Here is a 19,586-nt window from a genome sequence, read left to right on the forward strand (position 1 = left end):
AAATATATTAAATAAAATAGTAGTTATAATCTTGTTCATTATTCAATATATTTTTACTCCCTAAGATATCATTCTTTATGGTGCATGCTTATTCCTTATATGTAAGTCTATGCTGGACTTAAGAAAGGCATCCTATGCAAACATGTTTAGTCATGGGCTAATGGTTGTGGACACAAAGAATAGTCTGGCCATATGGTGTGTGTGTGTGTGTGTGTGTGTACAAGGGGATTGAGGGGTTTGGGGGCTGGATGTGTAACTGGTAATGTGATAATAAATCATGACTGATGAGGTCTGAGCCCTAAGTATAGGTAAAGGTGAATCATACTGGTTCAGACTGTATATAAACACTAAAACTGCAACCACTTGAATTTGACTAGATGTATTTAGCATTCTTTGATAAATTTGCCACATAGCAGCTGAGTCTTGTCATCTTTGCAGAAATTAAAGCTGAGTGTATCTGATGTTCCTGGTGTGCCAGGAGCTCAGAGGAAGGAGAGGGGAAGGACGTAAGGAAGGATAGTGTTCAAATATGGTTTTTTTTCATTCTCTCCTGTCACTTGCTCCATCCTTCTCCTGCGTTTTAATCAGGAGACATGCTAGAAATCGGCTCCCTCAGAAACAGTGCAGTCAAAGCCAAGGACAGGGTAGGAGAGGAGAGGTGTCATAAATTCTTGAATACACACTCCTGAGGGATTTCACTGTCCAGCCTCTTGCCTCCAAGCCTTGCCTCTCTTTCTCTAGTCCAATTTATGCACACCTTATTGGCAGTTACGACCACAGCAGAGGCCGCTCTAATCGGATATGGGCCCAGCGCTCTTAACCTGCCATAACCATGTCCAATTCTCCACGCATGGGTAAAGAAATGAGCATACACCACACTCACAATGCTTTAGGGGAGACAATTTGTTTTGACCTTATTGTTCACTCTATAAATACTAAGAGCCATCTGAAAGAACTGGTTGCTCTGTAATATTCTCAAGCCTGTGCTTGGACTGTACAAAAGATGGCTGATTTATAACAACAGATAGCCCTGTCCTGGCTGTTACAGCTCTACCCAAAAGCTCAAAAGTAAGCACTCTGCTTGGGATTAGGTTATGTAAACAGTGCTTTATTGTGTCCTGGTTGAATCAATTTGCACAGCTCACATTTTTATTTGGGATCATTTGCATGGCAAATGCTCAAAGACCTTGTGAACACATCACTAGACTCAAGACCACAAAGAGAGTGGCTAATGAAACCCAAAATTTGGAAGTCTGTCCCTCTGATAGTAATAGCTTTGATTTGCAGAACAGTTTTAATTTGTTACACTGCACAAAGCATATCTTAATGAATCCTGAATAAAGACGAATAAAGACACTAGAAGCTAATATTTCTGATTACAAAATTATTACAGAACAAATATAAGATCATTAAGCTGATATTTAGGCATTTGTACTCGTGGTACTTCTATTGGCAAATAATTGTGCATCATTCTAGAAATAATAGTTTCATGCTGAAGGAAAATGTCTAGAAATTGGCTGAATTTTATATTTATTTCTCAAAACCGATATTCAAGATATTCTCACTTGCTATCACGTTTTTCAGCGTATGTACTAAATAGATTTAAACCTGAAGCATTTCGCAATGAATCCTTATAAAAAGGAGATCAGTGTCTATTCAGTAAACAATTCTGCTTGTTTTTTCATTAAATCCATGACAGCAGTGGTCTTTCCACTTGGTTAAACTCCCTTAAGTCTGGAGGTGGGTGGAAATAGAGAGTTCCAGACTACACTTATTAGCCACTCTATCTGTCACACAACTCTGCCCTTGATTGCAAGCTCTCTCCACTGCGCACACACACACACACACACACACACACACACACACACACACTGCGGTAGTGAGCATAATCTAAATGAGCTTTTTTTTTTATTATTTGGGGCTATCCAGCTCCTTCACCAGTCCCCAGTTTTAGAGAGGGAGCAAGCAAACGATAAAGTGAGAGCAGGGATAGAGAGAGAGGCGAGTGTGTTTAAGTGGCAGAGGAAGGGGAGGATAAAAGCCTGACAGGATTAGTCTTACAGACACTACAGGCTGTGTGACCTTGTCCTCTAAGCTGCCACATGCGCAGCGTGGCGCTCGGTGCGAGAGTCAAGTTCTCTACTCCTTTCTCTCCAGCTGTCTCATTCGCTCCGTCACTCTCACACACACACACCACTCGCCCATAAAATATAAGGTATAATATATAAACTTTATAATAGGTATGTTAATTAGATTTGCTAGGTGAATTTTAAAAGCTAAGGCAGTGCAGGGGAATTTTGCCAGCATGCTGGTGAGTGGCCTTACATATTTTATTAACCTTGCTACTTTTATGAATGATTAAGCTGCTTTGTGTGTGCTACTGTGTTCCAGCTAGGTCACCAGACCCTACATATAGCTCTTGTGTGTGTGTCTGTGTGTGTGTGTCCAAGGCTACATTCACATTATCAGTTTGAAGAGACACAAAATTGATTAGCTGTATGTGGACACAAGGTCCCCCCCCCAGTTCCTTTCAGTTCAGACCTGAGCCACTTCCATATGTGATCTGAAATCGAACACATGTTTGAAGCAACAGAAATGATAATGGTCATGTGTTTTTTTTCCCGATGCACTGTCATGTGTGTGTGGATATGACATCCAGTGTTGGTAGTGTGGCAAAATTATTATATAATCACACTCTCCGGGGTCACCCAGATGAGGATGGGTTTCCCTTATGACTTCCTCTTCAAGGTTTCTTCCCAATATCATCTCAGGGACTTTTTTCCTTGCCACTGTCACCTTGATCATTAGTGGTAAAATTAAACAAAATCGAATTTCTGTATTTTTATAAAGTTGTTTTGTGACAACGTCCATTGATAGAAACTCTACACAAATAAAGCTGAATTGAATTCACTTGAAAACAACAAAGTAAAACAGCAACAGATGTGACTATATTCAATGGAAGGATGAGGAAATTGGTGATTTACTTGATATTTGGGAAATCCATTCAAGCAAACTGGACAGAATCTACCAAAACTGAGAAGTGTTTGAAACAACAGTCCAGGAAATCTCAGACATGTTCACGTTAAGGACAGATGTGATTCACTTGCATTACAAATATGAGCTATCTGAGCCGAACAAAAAAAAAATCTGAATTGTGCAATGAAGCCTGCAATGTGAACACAGCATATTATTTCTGATCATAGCGTTCTTACTGGCACATGGATCCTCCTGGAATTGCCCGTTGCATGAGGACTCGTTTAGATACCCATCTTCCATCTTGTGTTTGTTTGAAGTTCTGGCGAGATTCTGTTCTCCACACATAGCTTGTCATTCCCTTGTGCTGCTGTGAGGATGAAATGCATTTGGCTGGCCAAAGTGGTGGCATGCGCAAAAAAGAAGTCCTCCTTTTTTTTTCAGCCTTTGCACAAGCACAGTCCTTTCATCTCCTGGTGTGGCAGCAGGAAAGAGGAAGGAGGTTTGGAGAGGATGTTAAACTTTTTTTTATGCACATTTCTTTTAAACCTCCAAGCCCTTTTTTTTTTATGCAGCTCTGTGGCGATGTTCCACTCCACTCTATCTGATGATCCATCAAGCCCATCACACACTTCAAAAAGAGTTGGAACCTCGCACACAGACACATACGCACGAACACAATCAGGCACACACATGGTGGTAGGCTGTCTAATGGAGGTGTGGTGGTGTTTTCAGAACCACAATGATGGCCATTTTGCTGAGAGGGAGTGAATGGGGTGGGGTGGGAGTGCAGTAAGTGTAAGAGAGCTTACACAGAAAGCGCATGACTATTTCAGCATGTGTTTCTATGTGGCCATGTTTTTCGATCTTGGTGGGGAACAAAATGTCTGGACAGGAATAGCTGGCAGTTTAGGGAGAACTACTTTTTTCAAAACGTAAAAATGTTTTTTGGTTACTGCGTTTAGAGTTAGGATTACATTTAGGTGTAGGCAGAGAATTAATTAGCTGTATTAATAATTATGTCAATATGTCAATGTGAGGAAAGTAATGTGTGTGTGTGTGTGAGTGAGTGAGTGAGAGTGAAGTTCATGTGAGTAACATACTAATTATCCCACTTGAAGAAAGACATGCAGCCCATATGAGACCATATTGAAATTCATTGTGGGGTGCCTCTTGACAGTTAACTGTGTGTTAAGTTTAATTTGACTGGCAGTGCAGAATCAGAGGTCAGCACAAGTCTGAGGCTTAACTGCCTAACCCTAATTAGAATACAAACACCGCCACACGATGCACAAAGTCAGCAAAGCCCAACCCTACTAATGAGTCTGCTGCTATCAGGGGGCCACAAAGACGCACATGCACACAGCTAGGAGTCATGGACCTACTCATTCACTGCAATATAGTGCTCTCCTTTGGACTCTCCTTGATGAAGCAGCTTGGAAATAGCCTGCTTTACCTGCACAGATGCCCCATAACAGATGCCCCACATGCATTGCATATCAGTCCCTGCACTGCCACTATGTGCACACTGACGATAACGCATAAACCTAAGTAATACACAGATCTGTAATCCATGATGTTGTTTTATTGTAGCACATATCTTTCGTTTACATTTCCCAGACTGAGCGTATTCCAAATAGATGGTTGAAAAGAATAAGAAACACATTCCATCCATATGCAGGCTCTGTATACTGATATCCATTTACAGCAGAATGGTGGGTAGCAATAATAGTGTTGTGTAGCAGCTCTGAGATTTGAGATTTGCCCTTGGAAGTGATATTGGCTGTGAAAAATTGGTATTGGTACTCTCCAGTGAGCATAGCTGAAAGCACCAGTGACTGGAAAGACTAAGAGTGAATGTACAAGACATTATTGCAATAAATTCACTACCTTTGACAAAAGAAACAGTGTAGTCGGAACTTTGAGTACATTTTAATGTCCACATTGCTAACCTTTGTTTCACCTGACAGACTACTGTTCACATATTTATCACTGAAACTTTTACTGTTATATTATATACATCATTATCTGTTTGCTTTTTTAGAATTGATACTATAATAAAAAATGTAATATCATACTATAAAAAATTGAATAACGTACTATAGGGCTTTTCACACTGCGCTTAACCCTGGGTGATCAACATTCTAAACCCTGCCTTTAACCCCAGGTAGAGGATCGTTTCACACTTGTAATTTAGAAGCAGGGTTAGCATTACTTTTTACCTGGGATTATAGAATTCTGCTCTAAAGCAGGGTTAGCTCCAGTTTTGCTGTATTAACCCCAAGCATGAACAGTGTAAAATGATGCAGTGTTAGAATCTTACGGCTAGATGCTTAGCAACAGACACTCAATCAGAAAGTGAACAGCGTATGCCTCATATCATGTGCTATGTAGAGTGACAGAAAACCTACGTGTTGTGCAAACAGTAATTGCAGCGTTTGAGGGGAAAAAAATGTCAAATGCTCATAGAGGAGTGTTGACTTTCATACTTTAGTCTCTCAAAGCATTTATTAAAAACACAAAAGTTGTTCATGTCATTTGAAAGTGGCGTATCCAGTCATCCAGAGGTAAATGTGCCGTTAGTGATGAGTCTTGGGAACGAAACATAATTCCCCAGATGACGGAGCAGTAAACAGTCATAGTACTATACAAGTAAACACATCTCTCCATGCTGAAAAGAAATGCATACACTTTATTCCTCTGCTTTCTTTCTTTTGTCGTTTTGTTTTTCTACCTTTGTGCAACTCAGGAGGCTTAAAACGGCGAGGTAGGATTTACGTGACAAAGTTTTTTCTTACTCACGCAAAACCGCGAGACAAGCTGTTATTAAAACTTGCTGGATTTATCAAAGCATGGCATCACATCCGATCCTGTATACTCAAGTTTATTTATTAACCCCAGGTAAAGTAGTGTGAGCAGTGTGAAATATGAAACAAGATAACCCAGGATTCCATTTACCCGGGTTTGCAATGACTCAGGGTTAACTTTATCAAGTGTCAAAAGCCCTTGTGAGGCCACTCTTGGCCAATTTAGTCATCAATTAAGCCACGCTTCTTTCCAACAAATAAAGCCATTTTCAATTTGTAGCTGTGGGTGTAACTTAACAGTGTAATGGTTATAAACGTAAGCTATGCTCTTAGAATAAAACCGTTGGATTAATGAAATTGTGGCAATAAAATTATGCAGTAAATTAGCTCCCTGCTTCACACTTTTATTGAATAAATAAATGAAACTGCACTTAGTATGCAAATGGATAGATTTTGTTCACTGAGACTGATAATATCAGAGAAAGAGATCAATAAATAAAGCATGGTCAGTTGGTACATGGGAAGAGGCTGTGTTTTCCTCCTTATGCGAGAAAAAAAAAAAATTTTATCTAGTTTTTTTTTTGCGTGAGACCAAACAAACCAGACCCATGAACAAAACCGAATGGTTTCAAACAGTCCTTTTCACAATGTGACTGTCTGTATTTTGTAAAGCTCAATTGCAAGTATTTCATCTGATGGAGGACTGGCACATGGTGACAACTCAAAAATGCCTTCCCTATTTTGGTTTCCTCTGTATTTTATTTTTTTTTATCCATTGTTCTGCACCTGAGCCTCCTGTATTTGACAGTGAAGGCATTTTACAAGCATGTCAATCTCAATCCCATAAACCAGAGTGTTTGCTCATGAATTTTACCACCTGAACAGCCTCAGGAAGGATCTTGCTAAGAGACTATACAGGGGGTCAGCCAAGTCACATGCAGAAAGAAAAAAAAACACAATAAGAAACTGTAGCTGAAAAGGAAAGAGGTTGAAAAGTCTATGTCCTTTCTAAAGACAAGACTGGAGGAGCAGGATGAAAGGTGTGAGCACCGGACAACAAGGTGAAAGAAAGAGAGAGAAAAAGGCAAGGGAGAAGGGGGATTAGAGGTAGGCTGTCTTCTTCAAAAGAGAGACCACAAGCTGTCTGTCTTCCTCCATCAGGCTCAGCTAAACTCCTGCGCCCAGCCTGAGCTGGGTTTGCATAATTCAGCAGGGTGGGCAAGCCCACATCTGCAGATTATCATGGCTAATGGAATGAAATGCACAGAGGAGAGAAATAAAAAAATAAAAAAATAAAAAACAAAGAAGCAAAGAAATACAGTCGCATTGTGCAGGCTTTATCTGTATTGTATCTATTTTTAAACAACCTCATGCGCATAATTGCACATGCACATGAAAACCAAAAGCAAATACCTAAAGCATATGCAAAACAAGCAGTGAATTAAGTCAGATGGTTGTTCTACCATGAATCAGTTGCGTCTGTCTTTTATGTAGCGTATTGGTATACCATTTGTTTCAGTTCTAAGCAGAATACACTGACTTGCTTTCATTAGCATGCCTTCTGGGTTTTCAAACTCAGTTTGTTTAAAGATGGTCTTTTTTTTTTTTTGATGGTGCATGCAGGACTGCTGTTGAAGGGATCATAGGATCAGATGGACCTGAGGCAGCACTGCTGCTCCTCAGAGTGGGTTTAGCTTATTAGGAAAGAGATTAAAGAATCTCTGGTTCTGTGTTTTTTTTTTTCCTCTCAAAAGAAAAAAGCCTCTGTTGGTCTTCACAGATGTTATCTGGGCTGTATCAGTCCTGCTCTTTATCCGTAGTGTAATTGTTCCTTTGTTTTGGGCATGTGGTGCTCGGTTATGAGATTACTCAGATATGACTGGGGTGATTTTAATGTCAAATGAACGTAATATTAGCCGGGTTAGTGGATTAAGAGCAGATTGTGTTTATGCAGCACAGAAAACATGACTGAAGATTATTTTGCTTAGTAGAAAATATATGGGCCATAGAATATGAAGATGAGTTGATCTTCAACTCAACTCAAAATATCACTATATGCAAAGATGCACAGGTGTTGAATTTATTTTATTTTGTGTCCATGAAATGCATTCTTAAAGAGCTGAGCATCTGGATAACTGGACATGTATGCTGGCTGAATAAAGACTGGCTCTGTTTTCTGCATAGTGCAGATGAAGCTTGAATGATTCCAGGTAGGTTTTGATTTCAGATGATTTCTGGCTCCCTTACCTTTGGAAGAAGACAGGGCACTGCATTTTTACCACACTACAGCCTCACTTCTTGAAATCTGCCAAAGGAAAGAGTCCAAAAAGTATGTGTGCCAGGATTACACCTTACCACCAATTAAAATAATTGATTTAGGAGATCAATTATTAACAACAGGAAGTGCTTTTGAAAGGTAAATGCTTAAGGGTATTGAATTGATCTGCCTTGTTCACTGTCTTTTTCTTCACTTTGCCTTCTGTCTTCTTGCCAATCAGATTGAATGTGCCATACTTTCCAGGTAATTCATCCTTTTTGTTTTGCCATTACTACTGGTTGGTACTGCATCTCCTATACATATATAATCCCAAGGGCATGTTGGATTATGTTTCAATATGGATAATGATCGCTTCTTGCAATTAGGTAGTGGTGGAGCAAGTATTAAACACGCTGACCTGAATAAAAGTACTATTTCTGCTGCAATAACTCATTTGAGTAAAGGAAAAATTGGTGTTCAAGTAAATTACTCAAGTAGGAGTAAAAACATCATGTGGTGAAAAAACTACTTGAGTACTTACTTTTGATTTAATTTACTTTTTCATATAATTAACACAGCTAATCAAAAGATGTTTCATTTTCTCTTTCTTATTTCTTTTTTTTATTTCAATTTCTCATCTTCTTTTCTTATTCTTATTAACAAACCAGGTGAGCTGTACTGAAGTGAAAAATATGAACTGGCTAGCTGTGTTTTTAATAAGTTTGTAGCTAGCTAACGAACTTGATGCTTATTCTAACACTTTTCTAGCTACACAGATCTACATGAGTTTATATTTAGCTAAAACATCCAATATTCAGTGAGGCTTACTTTAGGTTATCATTTGTTAAACAGCTTGATAATATATATGAATCTACACCAGCAGTAAGCAGATAGATTTTTTTTTCTTATACCGTTATTCACAATTTCTATAGAAATGTACATTTTTTTTCTTTTTTCATCTTTAGATTATTGCCCTGTGATGCTGAACTGCTGAATGTGGTGTATACATGTATCTGTGCACTGGAGTGAGGCATTGTTGTAGTGTAGTGCTGCACTAAATAGGTCTATCACGCTGTGTCTGAATCGTAATGGGTTTGGTGGAATGAAGCCTGGCTCAAACGGATGTTACCTGCCTGTACAGTAATTGGCACTCTGACAGTACAGCACAAACTGAGTGGGAAGAGGCTGTTGCTTGGAACAGCCTATGTGTGTGTGTGTGCGTGTGTGTGTGTGTGTGTTTAGAGCATGGTGCATGGCTGCTATTATGCAAAAATAATTGTTTTTCTTCTCCCTGATCACCTGATATCCATCATGCATCTAAAACAGAAAAAAGCTGTTGCTGAATTAAGTGAAGAGGCAGCCCTGATTGTTTATCTGAGTGATCACATTGTGCTGAGAAACACAAATATTTCTGGAGATAATTACATAGAGTGGGTGGACAAACAGTGTGAATTGAGCATGACTATTGTCCAGGCAACACACTGTTTTCCTTTAACCCTTAGAAAGCAGGTTTCCTAAGAAAGTCGCATGCTAAATTGTTTGCACGGGCAAAATTTAATGATGCTACCAGCAAGGAATTCATTGTGAAAGTCATAGTCATTATATCCAGCACATTAGCTATACTGAGCTCTGTATCCAGTGTGCAGATCTACTTGTATAAATAAAATGTATGGAGTAATGAATAATACTGCATAATGGCTGTTTTGAACACTTAATGCATTTTACAAAAGCATCCCCAAATCACTACTGATGTCTTTGACATCAATCAATTTTCATGTCACAGATTAGCAATAAACCGTGAAGGCGGCTAATAGGCTTTAATTTTATTGTGCTGTGTGCTCCTATAATTATGTTTTGTTCTGTAATATCTGTTTTAATATGGATAATGATCACTTCTTGCTATTCAAAGTCATCGGTGGAGCACATATAAATCATGCTGTCCTGAGTAAAAGTTCTCTTACTGCTGTAATATTTCACTTGACTAAAAGTGAAAGTAGTGTTCCAAGTAACTTACTCAAGTAGGAGTTGAGCAATTATTTTACATACATAATTTACCTTTTTTATATGTCTTTAACTGACAAATCTAATTAAAACATATTTAATTGTCTCTTCTGTTCTATTCTCATGGCTAGGGTGTTGGCAGCTTGCTTGGTTTGTAGCTAGCTCAGGAGCCAGCTAGCTAGCTAGATCAACCTTACTACTTATTGTTTTCAAGCTTTCTAATAAGCTACCCAGCAAAGATGCACCTTACACATTATCCTGAGTGTTACCTATAGGTTGTAGCAGACAGATTTAACACACCAAACAAGGAAATGACATGTTAAGTTTACTGCAAAGCTGTTATATTGTAAAACATCAACAGATCTAGCTAGCTAGGCTAGCTTACTCAGGCTAGCTAATGGCTTAACCATACATGTTTCTGCAGGTTGGATGCTGAACTGTCTAATGCTGATATCCCCATGGGTTTTTGGGAAATATACTTTGCAGATCATTATCACACTGTTTTCTTGGAAGCATATGAAACAAAAGATGCTTGATAAATTGGGCCACGGATGTGTCTCCACTCTCTCAGACATTGCTGCTTCTGATTAAGCGTTGTGTAGACACGAAACTGTTTTATTTATTTTGATTGGGTCAAATAACAAATTACACATGTGCTCTATTAATTGTCTTACAGCATTACAGCATTAATTGTCTTACAGTCTTTCAGCATTAAATGCATATTTATTTATTTAACAGTGGTCAAAAATAAATGGTGTGAAATTAAATCTATTTTTTTAAGCTATAATGATTTAATTGTACTCAAAAGTATGGTTAATGAAACATACACTCAATTACTGTAATGGAAGTGTTAGTGATAGTTTGTTACTTCCCCACCCCTGCAATTAGACCATTTAGTCTAAGATGTCTAATACAGGCGTGTATAATCGTTTTGATGATTTCTCTGCTCTAATGTAGCTGACTCAGTTAATGACCAGGTTTAATAGTCAGGTTCGAGCAGAGAAATCATCCAATTCTGCCACACACCAGACGTACAAGACGTGTAGTGTAGACATTTTCTGTGCTTCTCTCATGAACCATTCCTGAATACATTTATGTACTTGACTCAGTCTCTGTGGGTCTCCACAGTTCCCTTGAGGAGTGTCTGGATGATTGCTGAGTGTGACGGCAGTCTTTCCCAACATACTGTATCACACTCTAACACAGCATGCAGCACAGTCCTCAGTGTTTTAACACCCCTGCTTCCCAGTCTCTGCTGTTTTACTGCATCAAGTTTCAGGAGTGAAAATATTGCATGGATTCTGCCTTCTTAATCTTTTTTAAACCAACCTCCATACAATAAAAAAGCTAAATGGTGGGAAATGGATCATTTTAATTTTTTAGGGTGATTCAATATAGCCATCAAATCAGTCAAAAAATTCCAGACTGTGCTTAATATGTTCTGTTTAAGACTTTGATTGAAAAAAAAGCATGTATTTAAAAGCGTGATGAAAAATCTGGTATGAAAAAAGGTCCTGAAGTATTATATTTACACTGAATGGTGTCACTGTGCTGAGTGTGATAGTTCCTCATCTCAGTGTCCGAATTGACACTCAGCAACTGCCTGGCTAACATTTAAAGACGTAGACATATTTGTGTTGAAGCGTGGTTTTCATGAGGCTGGACTGTGCCACATAGATGGTTTTTGATCAAACAAACACACACACACACACACACTGCCCTGACATGATATGACAGTGTTTGATGGTGTGTGACTAATGGACTGGAAAACTGATGACTCAACGCAGTGAGAAGGACAGACACAGTGTGTGTGAGCAACACTTCATCATGTGTGTGAGTGTGTGTGTGTACTGATGGGTGATGTGTAGATTAAATTCAAGGTTGACAAGTGAAGCCATTGTGGTTGCTTATGCACCAGTATTATTCATATTACTGTGAACTGTTGAAATTTCCTGGAAATATCCACCACATTGAGTACATTCCTGTTAGCTTCACTGGTAACCAGCAGAGTCGATACATCTATAATGGGATTGAGGATTAAAGGTTTATGATTTTTGCTACAGAAACAGTTGATACTGCTTGACGGAATCTCGTCTCATGTGAGTAACAGTTCACAAGTTTTATTTGAGTTGGTATTGACATCAGACGTAAACTGTTCGGACTGAACAAAGTCCTGCATTTACTTTTGCTTCTCTTGTTTAAATGACTGTAACATGAGCCTGACCCCACATCCTCCAAAATGCTGTGTGATGGCAATTTACTTGAAACTGAGTAACTCTGACAAAAAAGAAGCAACAGATGGAGGAATTCCCATGATTGTGTCTGCCTGGAATATTTGGAAAGCTGATTGAAAAGGCAAGCCTAGAGAAGGAATTTCAAAAGAATAAAAGCAACCCCTCCCAGAGCTATGTGCATTGCATATGACCCTCACAACTTGCTTTCTTTTTTTACTGAACTCATAGCCAAATTGATCAAAGTCCTTGTAATATGATCAGCTCTTAAATCACAGCAATAGATAATGCAGTCAAGTACATTCCTCTACAAAGAGTTATAGAGTTATAGTTTCTGGAAAAGCTCTTTGTCTGCAAAGTAAAAGTGTTAGTACGCTGACCAAGGCCGTAATGAATTTGATAAACTGAGGCGGGACCGTAACCCTGCAGCTCTGAGACATTTCTAATTGATTGATAAGGCCCTGCCTTGTCCTCCACTTTGTTGCCGGGGTAACACCGCTCGAGCCCAAGAGGGCTCGATCAGTGCTCTGGTCTGAGGAAGGTTCTCATTCTGATGTTAATTCCAGACGGAAGATTGGGAGCGGAGAGTACAGAGCATCCGCACTGTTTCTCATAACAATACAGGACGAAGTCATTCTCAGATTAAAATGGACTGTGGCAGATTTGCGAGCTTCCCGCTGCCTGTTCATATGTAAATGAGAAAGACATTGATTGTTTCCTCACATCTGAATATGAGGTGTCTGCCCTGGAGGGACTGGGGATTTGGTGAGGCTAATGCAGCAGCCAAAAAATTTACTCTTCATTTCCCTTGTCCTTTTCATGGGTTTAATTTTTTTCAATCTTTGAAGGAAGTTAATGAATCCACATTACAACTTTAAAATAAATATTTTTATTTCAATTCATTCATCTTCAGTAACCATTTTATTCTGGTCAGGGTCGCGGTGGAACTGGAGCATTTCCCAGAAACTCTGGGCAGGAGGCAGGAATACACCCTGTATGAGAGTCTGCCACAGGGCAGACACAAGCACATGGGCACACACACACACACACCCCCCCCACACACACACACACTTAGAATCACTAACCCACCTACTAGCATTATAAGATCCTAGCATTGTGAGACCATGCCCCCCATTTTTAAATAAATATTCCTGTTTAATATACATGTAATTCCCATTAAACAGTGAGCTCAGTAACTCAGTAATATAACTGAATTTGAATGTTGAATATGGATAAGTGAAATTTGCATGTGTATGTATATTCATACTAAGAATGAACCTTCAATTATTCATGCTTTGAGAATATTTGAAGGGCCACACAGTTCTGGTGAATAATGTTGTAGCGTAGCTGTTGTGAAATCACAGATGTGAATGAGTCACTATGGAAGAGTGTGGAATGAGGCACAGATTGTCATTTATTATGTAGGTGGATTGAGCTGGAGAGCAGATTGAGTGTAAGTTCATGCTAGACAAATACATATTCTCTCTTAAACACACTTTCTTTCTTTCTTTCTTTCTTTCTTTCTTTCTTTCTTTCTTTCTTTCTTTCATTCTTTCTTTCTTTCTTTCTTTCTTTCTTTCTTTCTTTCTCACCACACTAGCCCCCCACCACCACCACCCCTCTCTCTCTCTCTCTCTCTCTCTCACTCTCTCTGTGAGTGTGTGTGTCGTGAGAGAGGCCAGAGTGGAGGATGTTGTTAGTCCTGTCTGGCTGAATGTTTGTGTAACTTGTTTATGACATTAAATGAGCGTGGGCCTGACGTTAACAAGCTCGAGGATGGTTTCAGCCTCTGGAGCAGTGTGCTCCTTCTAAATTAAAGCCAGTCTGTTTGTCCCTGCATTCCTGTTGAGATAGAGAGAGAGAGAGAGAGAGAGAGAGAGAGGGAGAGGTAGTGTGAGAGATAGAGTGAGAGATGGAGCGAGGCAGAGAGCAGACTTTGACTCAGGTGCTCTCTCTCTCAGTGTGTGTGGTCTATTGCACTGTGTAACTTATTGGAAAGGTCAAAAGTGAAAGGCTTGTGTAGGAGGCACGCTCTTTAAGCAGGCTTTCTCAGTATTCGAAAGCCCATTCACCACAGGATTCCGTTATGCAGAACAGCCCACGCTGGGATAATTCCATCTTCCCAAGCCTAATTGGTATTGCTTAATTTATGCACCTTAACACTGAAAAAGAAACATAATGCCTGGACCTGGTAATCATTACCTAAATGGCAGAAACCTCTGAGAATTTTTAAGACAAATGGACATTATCATCAGCACCCAATACTGTCTTTCTAATTTGTTTTTCAATCAACTCAATTGTGTTGAGAAAGAAAGAAAGAAAGAAAGAAAGAAAGAAAGAAAGAAAGAAAGAAAGAAAGAAAGAAAGAAAGAAAGAAGAAAATGTTAGAGAGAATATATATTTGTCTTGCATGAACTTAACTCATCCCACATAAAGAAAACTGTATAAATATTACATATTATCATACCAATGCACTGTTTACCCATTAAGCTGTGTCCAGTACAGCATTACAAATCAAAATAAAAATATGAAAAAAAAAAACCCACAGTAATATAATAAAAACATTTTAATACTAGAAAATTGTCTCGGTGACTTTTTAACAGATATTACTTATACACTATGCTTACATTACAACATCCTCCTCCGTTTGATCCGCCATTCTTCCTTAGAAGTGTTAGATGAAGATCTATTTGCCTTGGATACTTCACCTATCACCGATTCCTAATGTTTACAAATTCTGTTTCAGAGATGCAGACTGTAATGCAGGAGATTATTGACTACAAGTCCTAATGGCTGCCTCTGGTAGTCTTTCTACAGACACCACACAGCCATTAGCTAGAGGCTAATGGGCTAATGTATGCAGTAATGGATCCTCGGGTCAGACAGTGTCATACTTTCTAAAAGCTGAATGTAGCTTCAATTGTGTGTGTATTCTGCACAGTCTGGTCTTTGGGATTTCCTCTGGCCTCCAGGCTTCTGTTGTCCGGAAGGAAGGGATCTCAGCCCTGCTCCCAAAATAGGCAGCATTCTTTCCCTAGCCCCAGGAAGCCCTTGGGTAGATTGTGATAGGAGAAGAGATGTCTCTGTCCCATGTACAGAGTGTACTGTCGATCACTGACCTTGGGAAGAAGCTAGCGTGTGTGTGTGCGTGTGAATCCTGTAGATCTATGTGTTATTACCAAGATAAAGGGAATAAGAATGCATTATGGGATTTGTTTAAAAAAAAATGCTGTGCTGTTTTACTGTCAACAATGTGATAAAAATGCATTATGCATAAATGCGCACACCTTTGCACTTTGTGCAGAATCACATTAGCCCACTAGCATAGAAAACCTGCAGTCTTGGAAATCTCTCTCTCTCTTTCCCTCTCTCTCTCTCTCTCTCATGAGGGAGGGTGGGCTGGAAAAGAGGAGCAGCCATTTGAAACCCATTTTGAAGTACTCTCCAAGAAATACTAATTGTTTGGTGACTGGCGGACTCTTTAGGGAAATGAGGGCTATCTGAGTGTGCAAAGAGGAGATAATGTGTGTGCACATCACTAACCCTTAAATTGAGATGGCACTAGGGCACTGCACCAGCACAGCCTACGGACAGTGACAGGGTGAGAAGCTACAAGAGAAGGGAGGATAGAAGGGGAAGATTTATCCTCAGAAAATGAGAAGGTAGAGAGTCTTGATAGAGAGATTTAGTTTCTCAAGAGAAAATTTGTTTAAAATCAGAAGAGGGGAGCCAGTGTGTAAAAGTGAGTGTTCAAAAAGGGATTTAATAAATTTTAAATATTTAAAGATAGCTTTTTATAATTACCACTTTATCATTTTATTAGTTGTCTGGGGGCTCATCTCTTTTAGCATGTCTTGCTGAGGCTGTTCCTCAGTTTAAAGGCATCCCATTACACATTTAAAATGGGAGAGATGTCTTTAACATTTAAAAGTCTTTCTGGACTTTCAGTATATAATCATCCTATAATCCCAAAGACATTTTAGAGAAAAAAAATCTGATTTCTGATATTGTCATACAGGCTTTCAGTTATGTACAACCCAAAAATTAGCTCCACACTCAGATCAGAGCTTTCTAGAAGCTTCCTTATGACTAGCGTCTGTCCTAATGGTTTCATTTGGTTAGCGTAATGTTATTAAATTGACATTTTACAAAGCCTAAACATAATTTACCAACATATGTGTTTCCTGTTGGTTCTGTCATACATTCAATGTTACTAGAAAACACTTAATGTCTGTTACAGTACATAATGTAAAAGCTAGCCAAATTGTTACCTTCAGTCATCATTTAGCTGGCTTTCTAGCTCTGTGGCTATATTTCTGGTTCCCTTGCTCACTTCCCTTGTCCCATGTTCCAAATGAACACATCAGTAGTTTTAACAGATGGGGAGGGGTCATGTGGGTGGCAGAGAAAATCTTGTCAGTATTTGAACTGCTAAATATTACAGATTACAACTTGAAGTTAATATATATATAGGCAATTTATGAATATTTATCTGTATGCTTAAGTTACAGGCTTGTCAACATGTCACAGGAGCTGCATGCTTTCCTCCTGTCACTAACCTAGGCCTGGGTGCTGGGGAGCAATGAGCACTTTTGACGTTTCAAAGGCTTCCCCGTCACGCCTCCTGACATATTACACATGCCGATGTGCTATCGTCTGGCCCCTGACAGCTGCACAAATTGGCTGAAAGAGGTTTCAGAGGCGAGCTCTTTGATCAGACGCTCTTTTGCTCTCTTCTTCTACTTCTCTCCATCATGCCGTCATGTAGCAGAGACCAGGCCCTGGCTTGCTGTGTAAAATGAGCCCATGCTAAAAGAAGGCTTTTTTGCGTCTGCACTACTATCAAGTGTGTGTGTGTGTGTTTGTGTGTGTGTTTGTGTGTGTACATCCATTTATGCATGTGCACTCTCAGTCAGTGATGGCATGTCAGTCATGTCTGTGTCCATAGTCCCAGGCACATATTGTTTGTGAATTCCACATGCCAGTCGCACATTTGAGTATTGCATATGTGTTTGTGTGTATCTGTGTGTGTGTGTGGGCACAAGTGTGTAGGGTGGTGCACCACTGTGAATGTGTTTTTATCTTCTACATATTCTTATGCATAGATATCCCCCTTTTTTTCATCATTTTCAGATCTTATCTAAATTTCATTAGACCTCCACACCTCCTGTGTGCCTGGCCTCTATTTCATTTCTCGTGTGTATGTGTATGTGAGTGTGTGTGGGTGTGTGTGTCATATTCGTGAAAACTCAATGCTTTCTTTCATAGCCTTAGCCTGAGGCAAAGCACTGTGGGAATAACATTGTTGCAGAGCGTGCCAGTCTTCCGATAGACCTGTCTGTCTCGAGCTGTGGTAATTGTAGGCTGTGGGGAAGTACAGGTAATAGATTAATATCAGGCCAGACTTGCCAATGTGCACCACTGTGACAGCCAATGATTATCACAAACGGAGGCAGAAACAGTACAAACACGCACAAACACACACACAAACACACACACATTAAACAGACTCTACATGAGATGCACACCAGGTACAGTAGATAAGATTTGGCACTTCAAGTGAAGCCTCTTGGTCTTCTGAGGTATAGCGAGGAAATTATATGATTCTTAAAAGGACTTGATTTCCTCTTTGACGTCCCTTCAAAAGCAGTAATTTACTCCCATAACTGTCATAGTGTGAAAGTATATTCACAGGAATTTATCTAGGAATCAGTTTTCATTCAAAACACACATATAAGCGGGTTCATTTTTGCTTCAAAGGTGCCATAAGCACTTTAATGCATATCATTTCTGGCATTCATGCTGTGAAAAATTGCTTGGTATGGATTTTTCTTTTGATGCCAAAATATCAGTTCAAGTATAAGCCTCTTCCTGTGCTTTATGAGTGGTAAAGGAGCTACTGTACTACTGAATTTGAATGGATCTACTGTGTTATGGCATAGCATGGGTTCAATTTATACTGTATGTCAATGAATACAGCACATAATAGTAGACCAGAGTAATGTTGAGAGAGAGAGAGAGAGAGAGAGAGAGAGAGAGAGAGAATTGCTTATATCAATACATCTTTCGTTTTATTACTGAATTTTATATTTCGAATATGTTCAGCACTGGCACTATTGTTTTTGACATGGTCTTGTTAAAGCTATTTTGAAAATGAAACTGAAATGCAGTAAATACTTTAGACCATAAAGCTCTGCATGAATGATTGTGTGTATGGGCTTACTGATCTGGGCATGAAGAATGATTCATTAACTATGTACACAGTAACAAACCTTGCATTTTAAGTTTAAGCCTTCAGAACATTATTATTAAAAAAAAAAAAAAAAACCCACCGAAACGTCTTGCAATATAAAGAAAATTTTCCCTTTTGAATTACTTCCTAAAAGCAGCCACTACTGAAAACAATCCAACATGACTGTTAGCTGGTGCACTGAAAACATCACACACACACACACAGACATGTATTATATGTCCTCTTTCCTCAACAGCAGCGATATCACACACACACACACACTTGCTTTAATCTGGCTAGCTTGTTCATTGACCTGCTTTAAGGGTCTCTCGGCTCTAGGACAGTTTCCTGAATGTAAGGCTTGTTGTGTAAATCAAGGGTAAAAAGTGGTTAAGCTACACTCATGTATTCCATTGGAGACCCATTACAATTGAAAATATGATTGGTTAATTCCATTGTTCTATTATAACAATAGGATACGCACTGCCAAGTGTCCAGCTACTGAAGTCCTGTTCAAAAAGTGAGCTAGCTTAGCTGAGTGTACTTAAATACAGTGAGATTATACCAAGTTCCTGATATCCTTGGGCTTTGGTTTGAATACAATACAGAATTGTCCATAATTGTTGCTACATTTAGAGAGGTGTTTGGAGTGTGTGTCTGATATGTTGTATTTTTGTTACCTGACAACTGCTAATATTTGTCTCTTTCTCTCTTTATAAATTATCATTGGTGGAACAGCAGTCCTATGCCCCTCCCCCTCCTCCAATGGCTCCACCCAGTCCCAGCACCAATAGCAGCAGCCAGAGTGCAGTGGAGCAGCTCAGTAAAACCAACTTGTACATCCGCGGCCTCCCTCCTGGCACCACCGACCAGGACCTCATCAAACTCTGCCAACCGTGAGTCTCTCTCTCTCCACTCTCTCTCTCTCGCTGATTGTCCCATGCCCATTTATAGTTTAAATACAATCACACACACACACACACACACACACACATCCTGTTCCGATGCAAAAGCAAAGAAAAGAAAAGCACATGGCATAGACGTGCTGAAATTCCCAGAATATCTTGGCCCATATAAGGCAGTGA

General features: G+C 39.4%; 1 protein-coding gene across 2 annotated transcripts in view; it reads left to right on the top strand.

Moving 5' to 3' along the window:
- Nucleotides 1-19,586, top strand: part of rbms3 (RNA binding motif, single stranded interacting protein) — a 126,710-nt gene that overhangs the window by 8,281 nt on the left and 98,843 nt on the right. The window contains exon 2 of one of the 2 annotated variants that reach the window (XM_058388197.1): nucleotides 19,243-19,397. In XM_058388197.1, the coding sequence (XP_058244180.1) occupies nucleotides 19,243-19,397 (155 nt within the window). Of the gene's footprint in view, nucleotides 1-19,239; nucleotides 19,398-19,586 lie in introns of both variants that reach the window. The other variant, XM_058388188.1, reaches the window with a different exon arrangement.

The sequence above is a fragment of the Hemibagrus wyckioides genome, linkage group LG01 (genome assembly GCF_019097595.1).
Source record: "Hemibagrus wyckioides isolate EC202008001 linkage group LG01, SWU_Hwy_1.0, whole genome shotgun sequence".
NCBI classification, from domain to species: Eukaryota; Metazoa; Chordata; class Actinopteri; order Siluriformes; family Bagridae; genus Hemibagrus; species Hemibagrus wyckioides.